Below are 19,906 nucleotides of genomic sequence, written 5' to 3'. Positions count from 1 at the left end.
AAACATTGTAAACTGTATAATTTAGACAGTATGCAGGAGTTCACTTGCAATTTTTCAATTGAAGACAAGCATGAGTCAATACTGGGTACCTAGGACTTATTTTTTAGTCCTGTAGTATGAAAACAGATGTCTACTGATTTACTATACAGACAAAAGTCATTGGCCACCTGACCATTACACCAACCGAGACTGTAATGACATTGTACTCTAACACATGTATTTTAATGTGGAGTTGCCTCCTCTTTTGCAACTATAACAGCCTCAACTCTTCTTTGAAAAATTTCCACAAGTTTTTGGAGTGTTTCTGTGAGAATTTGTGACCATTCTTTCTGTAGAAAGGGCATTGATGTTGGACGAGAAGGCCTGGCTCACAATCTCTATTCCAGGTCATTCCAAAAGTGCTCGATGGAGTTGAGTTCTGTTACTTGTTACTTGCTGTTACTTCTGATAACGAATACACAGTTTAATTGTTTTGGGGTTTTTTTCAGTAAGGCATTACCTGATTAAAATGTAAACCCCGTATTATTAAATTGGTATGCACCTTTTTTAAATTTTAATAACAATAACATTGTGCAGAGACCAATAGAGCTTAACTGTTTGACTGCGCATAAAGTGCACAAAGGTTGGTCTGGCAGAAGGAACGAAGAAAAGGGGAGCTAGTTAGGGTATTTGACCCCAACAGTAACCTACTAACAGACTCCAAAAGCTGATCAAAGCCAGGCCAAGGAGGTGAATGTTAGCCAGAGGCAGGCATTAGTGCTAGTGATCTAGCATGCATGGGGTTGTATTATTAAATCACATATGGGGAGGGCCCTTACTGGTTCTTTCTGGAGCAAAGACAATTCTGTGGTCCAGCCAAAAATGTCCTACGTTAGCATTTTAACCCAAATAAATGCATGTCAACCTGCTTTAGAGTTTCAGTGCAAAAAACCCTTTGGTACTTGTGTAGGTCAAATACAAGCATGACTCAGTCTAATGCACACATCATTGTTTGCTTTAAATAAAAAGACAATACTCATAAATTAATACAAAATAATTTATTTGATGTTCATCAAGTCGTTGAAAATACAAAACATGTAATGTTTCAAGTGATATTTGACTATCAAATACATAAGCCGTTCCCTTATGGGTATGTTTTACATTCATAGGAAGTCAACTGACCCACTTTCAAACATGAGTCTTCGCTGTTGAGTCACCTGCGACCAGGTGAGCAGCTGCCATGACACGCAACATTTTTCCTTAACCCATAAATAACACAATATATGCCAACAACGAGACACATTTCATTTCAGAGCCTCCTCGACAGTGCTTTTTGGAGCCATACAACAGAATGCTTAACCCAGCAGCCTTCTTTCATATTTCACATATCAGTCCACTTTATCAGAGACAGAGCGTTTGGTCAGCAGCACTCCTCTATCAGCAGCTCACCTGAGCTGTACAGTTTTCTCTTAATCGCCCTGAAGCTTGTACTCAGCCTCAGACTGTCTTGGTGCCTCACTGTGGGTGACCTGCTCCCCTTGAAGAGCTTCTGCACCTTCGGCCATAGCCCACTGGACTCCAGCCTCAACACCAGGGTCACATGAAAGGTTGGGACCAGGGTGGCATCTACTGCTATTTGGTCCACGGTGCATAAAGGGCCCTGGTCCCCTCTGTCCACACATAGGTCAATGAGTGCTCCCTTTAGGCCGCAGGGCTCACTGACAGCCAAATGGAGCAGCTCTTGTCGTAGATAGTGCAGGAGACAGTCAGGGAGGATGAGTTTGGAGCAGCCCAGGGTGTGTGATGCATCTGTGAGACTTTGTGTTATTGTTGCAACAACCTCTGCAGCCAACGTCTCCTCCAGGGGGTAACAGAAGAAGGGGCTGTCTAATTCTGACAGAGACATATCTGCTACTGACCCTGCAACAAAAGAATACAAGTTTAAGTGATTAAAATTATTCTCCTTGGCACAAACAAAAACAAAATGTCCAGACATAATCCTGCAGCACTCACCAGTTTCACTCCTGCTGCACTGAGGATCCTCTCTGACCCTCTGATTGATCCCCTTTAGCTCAGTCAGCCTCTGCAGCAGACTGCCCCAGGACAGCCGATTTGAACCCCTGCCCCCCGTTGGGGAAGGAGGGAAGCTTCCATCCAAAGACTGATTGCAGGAAAAAGACATATTTACGTACAGACAAACAAAATCCGATTGTAAAAAAAAGAAAAAGTGCAATGGTGTCCTCGGACAGTGACTACCCCCTCCTGAGCCAGACCAGCTGGAAAACACACTCTGCAACAATGGAACAAAGCGTTAAATACTCCAAGCTACAGTGGCCCGCCCACTCCATATTTCAACCAATGAGGATTCAGCTCATGTTCCTTGCTCTCTACACTGCCTGGTAACATTTTTTGTCCCTTTGATGAAGCGAAAGCCAAGCCCCCTTTTACAGACCATACAGGCAGTCGACCCCCCCCAGCTGAACTTATATGCACACTTTGATGTTTTCTATTAACTAATTCAACTGTCAAATATTTAATAAAACAGCCTGTAATTCTAACCAATCAACGTTCGCTTCCAAAAAACATTCAGACAATAAAGAGACACACCCCCCTGCCTTTTTTATCATGAAGACATGATGAAATATCCGTGAAAAGATTCATTCCTGCTGCTCAAGATGACACGTATCGCACGTAGACTCGTATTTTTCCGTTAATCATCGGCAATGACGATCACTGAGCAAGCGTTTTCAGCCTTATTTCTCAAGAAAAAGGGAGATTTAAAAAAACGGACCTGTTTTTCAAAATAAAACAGCCCTGTTTAAATGTCCATGTGTTCTCCCTGTTAGCTCATTAGGAAGGCTATTTGGCTACATGTGTTAGCTTCTTCACATGGAGTTGGTATCTTTCGTGTGCTTCTCTTGTTTATTCGCCTAATTGTTTATTTGCGTGTCCGCCGCAGATGTGGACGTGTTGTAACACAAAACAGGCTTTAAGTGTGTCTAATAATTACTTCAGCTGTTTTAATGATATTTTATAGAGAATTTACCTCCAGAAACTTCCAGAAAAGTCATTTGCTGTACTACAGGATGAGCTCCTCTGATGCATGGTTTTCAACACGTAGTCTACACAAACCCACTGACCATCCCCCACACCTTAAAAAAACTTTACCCCCACTAAGAATCGAAGTTAGAGTCACGTATCGGCTGGTGCTCGCCCTCACGTGCTAACAGTAGCCCACTTTTTAGCTTGAAACGACGAATTTTCTTTTAAAATATCATACATAGTCCTGTGGCTGCTGTGTCTTTTCAAGACATTGGAGTATGGGCCTATTTCTGTGCAAGAAATCTGGTGCTGTTATCACGCAGATGATCTGGGGCGGTTTTAGTATGTGGATGCTCCAGGCAAGACCAAAATGAGACAATTTTCCAGTCTCACTTTAGCTAAAAGCATCATATTGAGTTAAAGTATTTAAAGCTTATTCTTTCAGGTAACAAAGCCAGATAGCCATAGGACAGACCCAAAGCTTAAATATAAATGCTTCTTTTTTTTTTTTTATCAACTGCATGCCATTTACCACACAAAAATGCACCCATTCATTGTCTCAATATGTCTATAGCTAAATAGCTAACTAGTTATGAAGACATTTTAGGGTTTTTGAGGTGCCAGGGTTAATTGAAGGAACTTTTGTTAGATCAAAATCTATTTTATTGTTTTTTTTCATCCACCCTCTGCCCTAGCTTCAAAATTCAACCCTGATTCCATGAGGATTTGCGAATATCATAAACCCATATCTGATTCACAACAGAACATATACACCATATCACATGTTGACACTGGGACATTTTGTCATTTCATGAATAATATTAGATCATTTTGGATTTGATGGTAGCAACACATCACAAACAAAGTAGGAACAGGGCAACAAAAGGCCAGAAAAGTAAGCGAAACAAAAGCAAAACAGCTGGGAGAGCATTTTGTTTCTAACTAGGTTAATTGGCCACAGGTCAGTGACATGACTGGGTAAAAAGGGAGCATTTTAGAGAAGCAGAGTTTCTCAAAAGTAAATATGGGCAGAGGTTAACTAATGTGCAAAAAGACAGACCTGAAAAAGCCAAGAGAGCTTGTCTGCAGACATCAGACAGCCATAAATGCACGCTACTATGTTTTAAACAGTAAACCAGTGTTTCATTTTTCATCATTTTCCATGAAATGATAAAATGTCTCAGGTTCAACATCTGTTTTGTTGTTAGTTATATTGTGGATACAATATGTGTTTTTTAGATTTGAACTTTGTTGCTTTCTGTTTTTATTTACATTTTACACAGTGCCCCAACCTTTTTGGAATTAGCATTGTACATGTCTAAATTATTAAAATTAACTTTAGATGTATACTTCATATTTTTTGTAAACCCATAACAGGGATGAAAATAGCTACAATTTATTGCATTATTTTAACCGAGTAGTTACTTTTTAAACTACTTTTTAGATTTTTTTTTTTTTTTTTAATTTCTCCACTATTGTTTCAAAAAATATTTTAATTTATTTAGTTATTTAAGATTTATCTTTGGGTGTTTTTTTGTTTGTTTGTTTGTTTGTTTTGTTGTTGTTGTTGTTTTTTTAATATTTTTTTTATTCAGAAGATAGGACAGTAGATAGAGCCTGAAAGAGGGCTGAGAGAGTGGGAAATGACCTACAGTGAATGAGCCACAGGCTGGACATGAACACAGGCCGTGTCAGAACACCCAAACCACCAGGCCATCTACGCCCCTCTTCATCCTTTTTTAACATTCTGTCTTTCATCAGTTACTTTACTGCTCTTTGTTAAAGCACTTTGAACTAAAATTGAATTTGTCTTAAAGGTGCTCTAAAAATAAAGTTTGACTGATTAATTGATATTTGAGTAGAATTGTTGCATTAGGTTGCATAGGTGGCCATAATGTTATAGCTGATCAGTGCATATATTTAATGTTGGATATAAAAGTTGGAAATTAACTTTTTTGCCTTTGTGCCACAGAGGCAGGGGGATAAAAAGAAAAAAAAAATCTACCAGCCACTTTATTTAAACAAGCAGCCTAAGGTAATGAGATTTAGCATTTAAGCAATAGGCTGTTAGAAACTGTATTAAAGAAAATACTGGCATTTTTAGAACTACTTAGGCTCGAACAAGACAAGATCAGAGAGAAAATAGATGTACCCTCTTTGTCTTTTTTTACATGGCTTGTCAAAATGAAGACATAGTGCTCCCTATTCTCCTTATTCCTATTTATTTAGTTCTCACTCAGTACTGTTTCCTCCCACAGTCAAAATACATGCCTGTTAACTTAACTGGATACTCTAAATTGCCCGTAGGTTACAGTGTGAGTCCAGCATGTTGCCCAATGACATGATCGGCTCCAGATAATGGATGGATATAATCTAAAATTGGTGGAACATGGACTGCAATTCACAAATCGTGCACATGAGGGCGGTATTGCACATACTACAGGCAATGATGAACCTTCAGCCAGTGTTTTGTTTGTGCATGTCTGCACGTGAGATGTTCATGCCTGATTGCACCTATTGTTTTGAACACATGCATCCCCCCTAAGAATTTCAAAGCTTGTTTCTTCTTCTTTAATATGTTTCTGCACTTTGCACACTGATTGGAAATACATCACTTAACTTAAAAGTTCAGCTCTGTTCAGAATTAAACATAATTCATGCCCGCCAGTGAAAAAAGTAAAACAATGAAGAGGAAATAAAGCATGACAGGGGCTGTGTTTTACAATTCAAGCAGACCTGAGAGAGCTGTTACAGGCTGGCCAGCCTCAGGCTATGTAATTCATGTATAATGAATCTACAACCAAGTGGATTGTTGGGGAGGGTTTTATTTTCTGGAATAATTTCCTTTAATCTGTTTGGCATTAGTGCAAGCAGAAAACAGAAATCTTCACTTCTTTTGTTTTTATATTCCTAAGAACAATTTGTCCAGTTATTGGTGTGGAAAAAAGCACTGCAATTATGATGCACTTAAACAGAGAAGGGAATATATTTACACCTGAATTAGCTCAGATTCAACCATCTCCTCCAGGCTCCTTCAATATGCTCATGCTGTTCATTAATTCAACAAGGGGTAAAAGGGTCCCTGGGTTGTGTTTGTCAGGCTGTAGAGATAATAACAAGCTGTTTTGAGCTGGGTCCATCACTCAAACAGCATAAGTGTTTTGTTGAAACTTAGATTTCTTACTACCTCCTGTTTTTATCATTGTTGGGGCCTTTTAAAGTAGTTCAGTGTCAGCCAATCCAACAACATGATTCTAACAAAAGAACATATTAAGTATCGCTCTGTCTCAGTGGTAAAATATCCCAGCATGTAGTCTCTTATTCGTCTGTCATCTGAGCTCTGTGTTTATCTAAAAAGCTGTTAGCTCTGAGTGCAGTTTGCCTTCTGTGTCCCCTGAAGTTTGAGCCGGGATGCCGACGCTCCATTTAGGTTTTGATTTATTGCTGGAGGAAGCAGAAACAGACCTGCACTCTCAAGGGGGGGCAGGAGACTGTGATGTTTGGCAAGCTTTGCTGAGACACTCTCTTCTTTATCAAAGCTTCAGCCCTTTATACACCAATTTCACATAGCCCATATTTGCAAATATTGGCTCAGTGTTAGTGTCGTCTGTTTTGGCTGGCCTTGAATTAGTAATAAAGTCTGTGGGTGTCTTTAGTTTTGGCACATTTGGGAGAGTGGAAAAAAACTCAACTCCATTGAGCAAAGACTTGTTTGAATTGGCCAAGATCCAATCATCAAAAATTAACTTTTAGATGTAAATCTACTATTCAAATGAGCCCATCCAAGTATACTTAAAACATATTTAACTGTGAAGAAAAAGAAACTCAAAAGAACAAAATGAACAACTGTAAATGAAGAAACAACAGTTAATATAAGGTTGATAGATTGGATGAAAAATTAATGATTCCCTCAACTCAGACTATAATATCTGTCAGGATCATAATAAAGATCAATCTGTCCATCTGTCCATCCATCCATCCACCGTTAATCAATCAACCCATCCATCCATCAAAAATCCATCCATCAATAAACCATCAATCCATCCATCCATCATCCATCCATCCATCCATCAATCCATGCATCCATCAGTTATCCATTCATCTGTCCATTAGTTATCCATCCATCCATCCATCCATTAGTTACCATTCATCCATCCATCTATCCATCCATCCATCCATACATACATCCACCATTAATCAATCAACCCATCCATCCATCAAAAATCTATCCATCAATAAACCATCCATCCATCCATCAGTTATCCATCCATCCATCTATCCATCCATCTATCCAGCCATCAGTTATCCATCCATCCATTTTCCTGTCCATTAGTTATCCATCCATTCATCCATTAGTTACCATCCACCCATCAATCAGTTATCCAGCCATCATCCATTTTTTATCATCCATCCATTCATCTGTCCATTAGTTATCCATCCATTAGTTACCATCACCCATCATTCAGTTATCCATTTATCCATCTATCCATCCATCTGTCAGTCCATCCATCCATCCATCCATCCATCATTGCATCTATCCATCCATACATACACCCATCCATCAGTTATCCATCCATCCATCCATCCATCCATCCATCCATCCATCCATCCATCCATCCATTTATCCATCCATCCATCAATCCAACCATCCATCCATCCATCCATCCATCCATCCATCCATCCCACCAACCATCCATCATTCATCAATCCATACATACACCCATCCATCAGTTATCCATCCATCCATCCATCCATCCATCCACCCATCCATCATTCCATCCATTCATCCATCCATACACCTATCCATCAGTTATCCATCCATCCATCCATCCATTCATCCATCCATCCCACCAACCATCCATCATTCATCAATCCATACATACACCCATCCATCAGTTATCCATCCATCCATCCATCCATCCATCAATCCATCCATCCATCCATCCATCCATCAGTCCATCCATTCATCCATCCATTTATCATTCCATCCATCCATCCATCCATCCATCCATCATTCATCAATCCATACATACACCCATCCATCAGTTATCCATCCATCCATCCATCATTCCATCCATTCATCCATACATACACCCATCCATCAGTTATCCATCCATCCATCCATAATTTAATGATTCCCTCAACTCAGACGACAATATCTGTCAGTATCATAATATAGATCAGTCCGTCCGTCCGTCTGTCCGTCTGTCCGTCCGTCCGTCGGTCCATATCTAACCTTTAGGAGCCACATTAACCACCTAATGAGAAGTTGGAACCCATTTTCCAAAAAAATCTCAACCACTCAAATTTATCTAATTAAATGTTGCAGTTTGGATCTGAGATAGATAAGCCCCTTGATGCCTTATTTACCCATTTACTGTTCCCTTTTAAGTCCATTAAACATAGTTTTGTAGCAGGTCAGAAAATGCTGTTGGGTAGGTGAGTATTCATTTTTCAGATTTGGGTAGGCCCTGTCTGTGGTTCTCTGGCTTTGTTGAATTAAAAAAAAAAAAGATTATTGGAAATATTTGTTCACTTGCTGTGATTGCTTTTAGATAACTGGAGTCCCATGCTGGTTTTAGCCAGGCGTCTCCAAATTGCAAAAAAATGCCCCATGATCTGTGAGCTAGTTGTTCACCTTTCTCTTGTTTTAATTCAAGTTGGAGGTCCTAAATGTACATCCATGTGTGAACAATTGAAGTATATCATTTCTAACTATTCATATATAACTGAATAAAATTTTACTCTGAAAATATAACATTTTGTCCCCATCTAAAATTTACTCTGCTTGCAGAGTAATGTTTTCAGAGTTATTTTTACTCTAAAAGGTGTTTCTATTTAACTCTAAATGATTATTATGTACTCTGCGATGAACAAAATAAAAATGACCTTACAGCAATTGTACTAAATACAGAGTAATACAGAACATAATTGACTTATTACAGAGCTGTTTTTATTAAATACAGTGTTGTATTGAATCCTTTCAGAGCTGTTTCCACACTTTATATAAGAGCTGTTTTTCATTCCTTATAGAAATGTTTCCTGCTCACTATAAAAATGGGTAACACTTTATGTAGAGCTGTTTTTCATTCCTTATAGAAATGTTTGCTGAGCTGTATCTCTAAAAAGATTGATGTTCCTCTTTATATAAAGCTACATTTTCCTCTGACTAGATCATCCTGCTGTCTTTCCACCTAGAAATGGAGGAACAACAGAAGACTTTTTTCCCTAAATGCAGGTATTAGACTTAATGTTCTAATGTTAAAGAAACAAATGTGATGAACATATGACAAGAATCCAAGAGCAGAGCACAAGAGGAGTAAGTAGGGTTAAATGAGTTTGTCTGACATCAACAGAAGTGCAAACAAACGGGAATGTACTGGCTGGTGGTTGGCAGGAGAACTAGCAGAGTGATGAGACACTGCAAAAAAGGACCAAATGGAGTTAGACAAGGCAAAAAACTCACTGAAAAATCCTTAGATTCAAAGGTTGAAGAAGAGCCAGGTTACCTGACTGGTAGCTGTAGTTTACACTGGTGTCTGAAAGTTCATCACAAGGTGAGGAGGTATTGATTGCCAAGGATTGGCTGCAGCTGGGACACCTAAGAGCTTCAGCAGTGACTGTCCATGAGTGATGGCAGCTCAATTAAAACTCTGTGTTTTTACTCCAACTCTGGTGGTGGCCGGTAATAAATACACTGAAAAAAAGTGACTTCATATATTTTTGAGTAAAATATTTGTAACTCTGGAAAAATGACTCGGTCAGAGAGCTCTGTCTGAAAATTAGCACCCACCACCAGCTAAATGCAGGTACTTTTGTGCGGTGTCAGGTGAATTTGCTCAGCTTACCAGGCACTGGGGCAGGTAAATATGTTGTCTAATCTAACCAAGTGATTTTGATGCAGTAAACAGCATAAATTGAACTCCTTTTTTCCTGCTTCTTTTAGTCATTTTTTGAGTTGATAAAAATGTGACGTGTATAAATGAGCTTATGATATCGTTCAGCTGCAGCAACTGCAGGCCCTGAAAAAGTCAACTGAATCAGAATGGTCCTATGGCAAACACTTGATATTTCAGCTTCTGTGTTGTTATCCAAAAAACGGCTACAGTGTAATATGACTGTGATTTACATCTGTTGTAGAAACAGCCCCACACACATTTAAAACATAGAAAAACAGTCTTGTCCTCTATGTGTGTTTGTGTGTATCACTCATTTAACTTTGCATGAGAACATGTTCAAAAACAATTTCAGTGCCACTAAATGAATATAAAATGCATGACATCAGCAAATATACACTTTATAAGTTATCCTGCATTATTAAACATGTTTTCTAATATTTAAAACTTACCAAATAACATATTCTACTGTACTTTTGTCTCTACAGTATTCAGCTTTTCAGAATATAATCACTGCAAAGAATCTGTTATATTAACCCTCATCACCACCTTGACATAAAACACCCAAAGGAAGAGGGTTATTTGTAGATTCCCGCTTGTACTGCTGTGCCTGAAAAAAAGCCTTATTATTGATATTGATTAAATGCCATCGTAAGCAGAGTCTGCATTAAAGAGTTGATCGGTGCAGGAGCAGCGAAGTCAACACACGCATGATAAAATGTAACCACATGAGATCAGACACAGAAAAGGCTCATGATTATTATTTATAAGTACTCTTACCGGGACTCGTCCCTGAGTGAAGCTATCTCTCATTTTAGAACCGTGTGCATTATTTAGTGATGTGCCAATGGTTTGCTTTTTGTGTTTAGTTTGAATTAAAGAAGACTTTAGGGGCTGTTGTGACAGCCTTGTGAATAATAAAGTATTCTGAAAACCATACTAACATGACTTACTAATATAAAATGTCTATTACTGTTTCTGTTCTTTTAGGAATAGCTGCATCACTTACTTAAAAAAAAAAATCATTCACTCTCTTTCCTTTTAGTAATCTTCTACTTAGTAAGCTTAATCTACGGCTAACATTTAGAAGGAACAGAGTACCCAAACCTGATCTTTGATAGTGTCATTTAATACTGTGTCATTTTACTAAAGTGCTGCGATAAAGTATTTTTCCCCTCCCCAGTTTCTTTCTTCTTTATTTCTTCTTACATGATTCAGATCTGCAAACAAATTAAAAGCTATTCAAAGCCATACAAGGCTCTGGGACTCCAGCGACTACAGTGAGAGCCATTATCCACAAATGGAGAAAACAGAAAAGGCTGCCCTACCAAATTTACTCCTAGAGCACGTTAACAACTTATCCAGGTGGTCACAAAAGAACCCAGAATGACATTAATAGACCTGCAGGCCTCACTTGACTCAGTGAAGGTCAGTGTTCATTATTTAAAGAGGGGGTATTATACTCTTCCGATTTTAAAACATAAATATAAAGTCACAATGTTGGGTGTCCATACTTCATGTATGCAAATTTTCAAACTGCAAGATAAACATATGGGACATCAATCTTGGAATTAGACTGTAAACTGATGAAAACAGTTCATTGGGAATCTCTCCGAGATCTTCCCGAGATGAGATTTCGATGGAGCGAACTGATGAGGTCATCGCAATAGGATCTCCTGACTGGTTCGTCCGTGCTGCCGGCAAAGCGGAACAGACCGCCCCCACAAGATGTACAGAGATGAATAATAGGGATAAGTCCACCATTATCAAAGCCATTTAGTAACACAGTAATTAAACACTTACCTAACAGATAGGTCCTGCTCTGTCCTCACTCCTGCTGGTTGTCTTCCCCCTCTCTCTCCAAACTATCAGGGTCAGACTCCGGGTCTAACATGTACGGACGTATATCAAAATTCGCCATATTTTACTCAGTCGGACTGGTTCATTCAAAGTTTACAAGTACGTAAACATAGCCATATTGGAGGGGGTGGGCACCAAACATTGAGTCTTGCCCCCAGCCAGCCTGCGGAAAATTGGAAAATCGGAGGAAAGCGGGTCCGTGGGGGGGTGTTGAAGAGACAGCAGTGAAAATGAAGCGTTTCAGACGGAGGTTAAAATAAGGGTTTTTCAGGACGCCAGTGTGAGAAACATGAGGAGTTTTTTTGAGCTGTAAACCATGTGAAGCTACTACGTGGGTATCAGATAGATGGTGTAAAGCCTTGAAAAAAGGCATAATACCCCCTCTTTAACAGTAGGACAGACACTGGCATCTATGGGAGAGTACCAAGGCCCAAACCACTGCTGACCTAAAATATTCTGTGGACTAATTAGACAAAAGTTTAACTTTTTTAAATATGTAAGAAAACTAACACATAATTTCCTTATAAGAACATCACACCAGCAGTCAAACATGGTGGACCTGGATCACTTGCTATAGTTGAGGGAAGTTTGAATTCTGCTCCGTACCTGAAAATCCCGAAAGAGAATGTCCAGCCTTTAGTTCGTGACCTCAAGCTCAAGTGCACTTGGGTTATGCAGCAGGACAGTGATCCAAAACACCCCAGGAAGTCCACATCCACTATGAGTAAGAGTGGACATGTGCACAAAGTTTGAAGAAAATCCCTCAAAGCAATCTTGAGATATTGCATTAACGGGAAAGGGATGGACAAATAACTTTGACCTTAGACCTTTTGCATGAAAAATCTCAATTGTTCATCCTTGTGTCAGAATACTGCAAAGTTTCATAAAAATCCCTTGAACTCTTGAGATATCATAACCCTGACCTTTGACCTTCAATGTTCAAGGATCTTTGAGTGGACATGAGTGCAAAATTTCAAGGCAATCATTTAAAGCGCTGTCGAGATAACGTGTGAAGAATTTATCAAATTTTGACACATATTTTAACAGCAATGTGATGACTGAGCTAAAACAATTGAGAAAACTGCAGCACAGAGCTCTGCAGCTGCTGCTATCAGCCTGCTTCACACTCCCTGGCATTAATCAAAATAAAAGCAGTGAATCAAATGAACTAAAATGAACTAAAATGGCAGTGTGATTAACATTACGCGTCTTTTAAGACACTTATTAGAGAGAAAGCTTGAGGCAACATCAGAGGGATTTATGCAGAGGCCTGGTCATGAACCCCCCGACAGATGTGGTGTGACAATCACAGGGAAGAGGGGAGGGCACAACATGGCAGCTCAACAACATTCATCTCATTTGTTGGAGCCAGTTAAAGAGAAAAAAAGGCTGAGTAATCCTAGAGTCACACAGCCATGGGGGGTTTCAGGTAATCTACTTATAAAGGGGGTTGGGGGTTGTCCCGCTGTCAGTCAAATGATCGTGGTTTTCCCCATGTCTGACAGTTTGTGTCCAAAAAAGGGGAATCTAATTGTGAGAACTGCTGCAGGGCAGAGACATGTGAAGATCAGATGATGCTTATTAACAAAGCATGTCATCAGTCGGGGCTATGCATGCTAAGACTAATATTCAATATCTAAGTTAGTGCTAGGTCACAGTGAGGCTGCTGGGAACATCAAAGTTTTTCATATTGACTGATTTTAATACTTTACACAACTGTCATTTTACAGTTTGCATTACTCCAGAATCAAATGAGTTTTTTTTAATCTGTCCAGAATTTCACATTCAGCAACCCAAATTATGGGTAACAGTTTATGTACAGTTTCATGAATAAGCAAGGGCCACATGCCCACTACATGAGGAACCATTACCACTTATTTTTTCTGCTTTTTGATGTTTGATGCAACAGGAATAGTGTTGCAAGTGTAATCTTTTCTGATTTATACCCATCTGCCATTTAATCATTCAGTAAAGCTAGGGTAGTGACCAGGGCCTTAAGCACCAAGGGGCCTCAAAGCAAAGGCGAAATGTGTGGTCATCTAATGAAAGATATACATCAAAATTGTTCAGATAATTATTATGAGTTTTAGGGATGTAAATAAGGTGCCCAGTCTGCACAAAAACCAGTGTATTCAGAAATATTCGGACCCCCTTTACTCTTTTTGTTTTGGAAGCCTGGTGCTACAATCTTTACATTCTCATTAATCTACACTCAGTACCCCATGACAAAGTGAAAACTGAATTTTGGATATTTTGGCAAATTATAACAAATATAAAGTATTCAGACCCTTTCCTTAGTACTTAGTTGAAGCACCCTTGGTAGCAGTTACAGATCGATTCAAGCTTTGCACACCTGGATTGGGGAATTTTAGCCATTCTTCTTTGCAGATCCTCTCAAGATCAGTCAGGTTGGATGGGGACTGTTAGTGGAGAGCCATTTTCAGGTCTCAAGTCAGGGCCACTCTAGGACATTCTTAGGATCATTCCTTAGTCAACTCCTGTGTTGTCTTGGCTGTATGCTTTACACCACTCCATCCCATGCTTGGCATTTGACTTGTTGATGTGAGGCTTACATGCATCTGCTTGGCCATCGAAACCCATTCCATGAAGCTCCTGCTGCACAGTTTGAGGCTAACATTAACGCCAGTGGAATCTCAGAATTCTTTATCTACGGAATCAGCAGAGCATTTGCGACTTTTACGCACCATGCGCCTTAGCAGTTGTTGACCCCACTTCGTGGCTGAGTTGCTGTTGTTCCTAAACGCCTCCACTTTCTAAGATATCACTTACAGTTGACTGAGGAATATCCAGCAGTGATGAAATTTCCCAAACCGTCTTATTGCAAAGGTGGCATCCATCACAGTACCACACTTGAAGACTCTGAGCTCTTCAAAATGACCTGTTTTTTATCACAGTTGTTTGCAAATAGAGACTGCATGTCTAGGTGTATGATTTTATATACCTGTGGCAATGGATCTGATTGAAACATCATAATTCAGTAATTAACAGATGTGGTTAAATACTTTGTCCAAATAGTGTAAATTGTACCACAGTAATTGAGAAAAACTCTAGAAATGCATTGGTGTGACTCCTCGTTCAATGAATTTATAAAAGAGAGCTCAAAGTGTGCAAAGTGCAGACTGAATTATACACGTTCGTTGTTACACTTTAATAATTTTTGCCAGTCTGAGTGTATAGCCATGTTAAGCAAAGTTGCATCCCACTTGTATCAGATTTACACGGATTAGAACACAGTCATGCTCTCGGACTCTGATTCTATCGCACCCCAACGTCTGCACTGGCTTCAATTTACACAACTTCCTCCCTGTTTATCTCTGCTCGTAAACTTGATTGCGTTCAGCTGAGAGATTAGGTGACGCCCCGTCTCGTGCGTGCCTTTATTAAGAGAGCCTCAGAGACACTCTTTTCAGGATGAAGTAAAGATGGCATCAGTTAATCCAGCATTTCAATTACAAGCTGCCATTCAGGGTGTGTCTCTCCAGAGAGGAGACTGGTGGAGATTGCAGAGGGGGGAGATACAGCAGGCAGGGCAGATTCGCTCAGATAATATAGAGTGTTGCGATGTAAATCACTCTGCAAAACAGTAATGTATCAGAGAGCATGGTTTATTATCTGCAGGCCATCTGAACACAGCAGACAGAAATTCAAGAGAATTTACTCAAATAAAATCTAAAATCTGGCTCAAGAATGAACTGTTAGATTTTGGAGCTTGTGAGGTCAAGATTGTTGACTCCCAGGGTCCACCCTTTTTAGTGATCACAATATTTCAAGAACACTGACAGATTTTCACCAAACTTTGCACTAACATCCACTCTGACTCAAAAATGAACTGACTTGATTTTGTAGGTCCTAAGTCTTTGGGCCTCATGTTACCCCCTTATTTGTGAAAACAATTTCTAGAGAAAGCTTTGAGAGATTTCTTTAAAATGCCCATTCTGACTAACTAATGACTGATTAGATTTGGGATAATTTCAGTCAAACGTCAAGAGCATTTAGCTTTAAGTTTATCCCTTGCTCGTGTCTGCATTAGCTTAAAAATGCCTTGAGGGATTTTCATCAGAATATGCACAGACGTCCACTCTGATTCAGGGAAGAACTGATTCAATTTTAAAGGTAAAAAGTCATGTTTTGAGGTCTTCTGGGCTTGTGTTAATCACTTGCTTGTGAATGTGTTATTTCAAGAACACTTTTAGGGAATGTCCACTTCGACTCAGGGATCTGTATATTCCTATTTCTGATTTTGGTGCACCTGTAATTCTCTGGCTTTATTCTGAAAGGAGATATTTCAAAATAATTCTCCTTTCTCACTATCAACTGGTTGCCCGGGGGCCACATCAAGCCCCCAAATCTTCCCATTTGACCACCAGAACATTATCAAATTCTGAACATGTGCAGAGGAAAAATATGTTGTGGTATATTGAATATCTTTTTTTAAATAAAACCCCTACAGCCTTCAAAACAAATCCAAAAACAATTGAGATGGAAACCGGTTCAATTAGGAATGACTTTATATTTCATCAATTTATCAGAAATCCACCTGTCAGCCATTACTAGCAAATACAATGCATGTTAGAAGTATTTATCAGTCCATTCTAGATAAAAACTGCAGCGCCAACCTTTGGACTTCATGCATTTTAGGAGTTCAATTTTCCTGCTTGGGATTTTCAATTATCACTGCACAGAATATTTGCACCAAACCCAGTGATGGGAAACATGACAGCCCCAGAAATATTCTGCTAAAATATCTCAGTTGCCCCCTTGTGGCTGGTTGCGATATAAGGACTGATCTCACTGTTAGAGTCTAAAAATTACATACATTTAAAAGAAAATAAATTAATTACATTTAAACAAAAATGTGTTAATTCATCCTTTTAAAAATGTATTTAGTTTATTTGAGAGTTTGGCCTCCAAAGTGTCTGTATAGGACAAAGTTGGCCCTTAAATAAATGTAGTTGATGACCCCTGCTTTAAGCTAAATGGTGAAGGTCCACATATTGTTTCTTTCTGGGGCCAAAGCCCACCTAGCCTCCGAGTTTACTATTGCCTAATGGTTCTGATCATCTATGGAGCAGACAGACAAATGTTTGTTACAGGTCAGAGCATGGCCATACTTGCTGATATTACTGCACTAACAGATCAATTTAATGGACCCTCCCTTAAAACATTTGGAGGCAGGCATCCACAGCCACAGGGAGTCCCAGAAAGTTTTCCATGTTTTTTTTTTAGGGGTCCAGACCATTTGGCTCAGCTCCATACATTGTATGCCTGTGGTAAAGCTGTGTGAAGTAAAGGCTTATTTACGCTTTAGCATGAAAGTAGATCTGTGCATTTTAAACGCTACAAGAATCACTGCCCTCATATATACCATGCATCAGTTTTGTTGAGATATGTTTTAAAATAGCCAGTACTGCCCTTAAACAGTAGGTGGCAGTATGTCAGAGGTGGCTGTTGATATGGAGAGGTGATGAGGGAAGGACTATTTATCATGGAAAATTGAAAAAAGATTGGATTTGTTATTTCTGAGGTGTAATTGCATCTTTCGGTAGGGGGCGCTACAGCAAAACCATGAAATTAACATTGAAATCTGTAGAGAGGCAGACCCTGATCGTACACTGGGCCACTGGGGCATCTGTTAATGAGTCATATCAATGTTGGAACAGATATTGATGAGTTCAGGTCAAAATCAGAGCATGAAAGGTTCAACACACTAAGACAAAAGCAGAAATGACCCATTTGCATCACTTCCTGTTGGCAGTAGAGCGCGCCATGATGAGCTGTTTTCATGTGGGCATGTTCAGTGCGATACTGTTGTGTTGCCATAACACAGTGAAGGCCATAGAATGATAATCTCCCAAAATTACATCAGTTTTCAGCGAATAAATGTCCAAAAAGAGCCGTTATGTGAGAAAAGTGTAAAAAAGTGCCAAATCAAATTTTGTTTTGTCAGAAGGGGGCGGAGTTATTGATTTCTGATGTTGTTGCATGATTTGATAGAGGATCCATGGGTGATCATCTGTGAGAAGTTTGGTGATGATTGGTGTAAGCACTGAAAAGTTATGGACTATAATTGTTGTTTTTACACCATGTTTTTTGAGAAAAATGGTGAAGAAAGTGGTCATCAAAGTATGGGCCCTTATTAAGGCCCCGCCCCCTGGTGAAAACTCCTGCAGAGCACAAGCTGAGATCTCCATCTTGTCTAGTTTCAGGAAATACCAGTCTGGAGTCAATCGGATAAGTCCCCTCGGACAGGTTTGTTCAAATGCGAGGACTGTAAATTGACAGAAAAACGGCCAAATTTGGACACTTTTCCTTTATGATGTCACTTCCTGTGCATTTTAGAGGATGGTCCCAAGAGGATTTTTTGTTCGTCTAGTCATGATACATATGTGTACCAAGTTTCAAGCCACCAAATTTCGTGAGTTTTGGAGCATGTTAAGGCCCCCAAAAATGCTAAAGTTGTGATAGAAAAAAAAAATTCAGATACAAATACAGATACAATGGGGCTCTCGCACTGGTCAGTGCTTGGGCCCTAATGAACAAAGAAAATGTATAGAAAGGAGAGTATATTTACTGGCTGTTCCATTTCCTGGTTGAAATAAGCCTAAAATGAGCCTGAAATTTATTTTCCTGTTTTTCCATTTTTTTGTAACTGGAATTTTAAAAAAGGGAAAAGGCAATTTTTCTGGGTGTTTTTAAAATCAGTAATGTCAAGCGGGAAAACAGCTCTGTTTATTTTTTCAGTTTTTTCTTTGTCAAAAAAAAAAAAAAAGAAATAAAAAGAGTTTCTCATGATTTCTGAGGCTCATTTCAACCAGGAAATGGAACTGCAAGACGAAGACCCTTAAATCATCCATATTGAGCTCAAAAGTGTGGTTCTGGAAGTAAAAATCCCATGCATTTTCTCCATAAAAGATTTGATTATTATTATTTAGTTATTAGATTAGTTATTATTAGCCATAATAACTGAAATATCAAAGTCAGACTTACCACAAGCTACCTGAGTGTGAAACAATGGTGCATGCTCCTGTACAAGACAAAGTTTGTATTAACCTCTGTTTAAGGAAAACATTTTATCATGTTTTCTGCTAAGAATACTACATTACCCACAATCCTAGAGTGGGACAGGGATATCTCTGATTGAAAGCTTAAATTAAAAAAAAATTAAGAAACTGTGAAAATAGGCAGAAAAAATGGGTTTAAAAGGGCAAAAATGGCTTAAAAGTGGTAAAAAAAAAAAAAAAGAGGGAGTAAAGCGGCACATATGGGTGAAAAGTGGTGAAAAAAGGGCATACAGTGGCAGAAATTAGTCAAAAGCAGAAACAAGAAGTGGCAAAAATGGGCAGAAAAGGTGGTGGAATGGCTTAAAAATAGCATTAATAAACAATTTCAATATCAGAGCCCGATAATAGTTTAACACTTTTCAGCTCAAACATAAGATACTTGTTTGCCAGGATGCTAGCACCAATGTTCAAACACAATGATATCAAAAACCACTAGGGAGGCAGGACATGTTCTCTGGGTTTTTCAGGGGCCCTACCAATACTGTGCGCAGGCCTGGTCATGAATACTCAGGCAGCTGGGAAGTGTGGTTCTTGGTTGTTGGGGGATGTGATTGGCGAATTGGCTTCCAGAACCAACGCTCAATCAAATAACAATAAATAAAGTTTGACAAATGGATCCCAGCATTCACATGGGAGATCCGGCTTGTTCACAAATGCCCCCCCCCCACACACCCACACACACAGACACACACACACTTATGTGCAGCCCTGCTAGTGCCCACAAATTACTGAAGCCTCTGGTTTAGCTTTTTCAATTTTCTGAATTTTAGGTGGTAGCAAACTCAGTGGAAAAACAGATTGTTTATATCACCTTGGAAATGGGAGTGTTTCATGTTATGGATCAGATGTTCAATGTATCGAGAAAATAATCCACAGATTAGTCGAAAATGAGAGTAATCCTTTGCAGGCAGCCCTGAATTCAACCCCCCCCCCGCACAAACTGTACCACCTGAGCACCCCGTGAGTGGGTGCAGGGCGTCACGTTACATTAGCAAGGTGCAGCACGTAGGAAACCCACTTTAACTTCAAACGCGAACAGGTTTGTGA

The 19,906-nt window shown here is 39.3% G+C and overlaps 1 protein-coding gene across 1 annotated transcript; it reads right to left on the bottom strand.

Annotated features, from left to right (window-relative positions):
• Positions 1-1,123: 1,123 nt before the first annotated feature.
• Positions 1,124-2,192, bottom strand: LOC121511447 (DNA damage-inducible transcript 4 protein-like). Its single transcript, XM_041790138.1, has 2 exons — positions 1,993-2,192; positions 1,124-1,899 (listed from the first exon to the last, which is right to left on the bottom strand). Exons 1-2 carry the CDS (start codon positions 2,159-2,161, stop codon positions 1,400-1,402), a joined length of 669 nt encoding a protein of 222 aa, XP_041646072.1. The 5' UTR covers positions 2,162-2,192; the 3' UTR covers positions 1,124-1,399.
• Positions 2,193-19,906: the final 17,714 nt, after the last annotated feature.

This window comes from Cheilinus undulatus, linkage group 6, assembly GCF_018320785.1.
Source record: "Cheilinus undulatus linkage group 6, ASM1832078v1, whole genome shotgun sequence".
Lineage (NCBI taxonomy): Eukaryota > Metazoa > Chordata > Actinopteri > Labriformes > Labridae > Cheilinus > Cheilinus undulatus.
This window is presented reverse-complemented; position numbering and strand designations above follow the sequence as displayed.

What these genes read in the sequence shown, in the direction of transcription:
- LOC121511447 (XM_041790138.1), bottom strand. Translation starts at nt 2,161, where the DNA reads ATGTCTTTTTCCTGCAATCAGTCTTTGGATGGAAGCTTCCCTCCTTCC. An exon ending in GTGCAGCAGGAGTGAAACTG is followed by an intron (nt 1,900 to 1,992) that starts GTGAGTGCTGCA and finishes CTTTTGTTGCAG; the next exon opens with GGTCAGTAGCAGATATGTCT.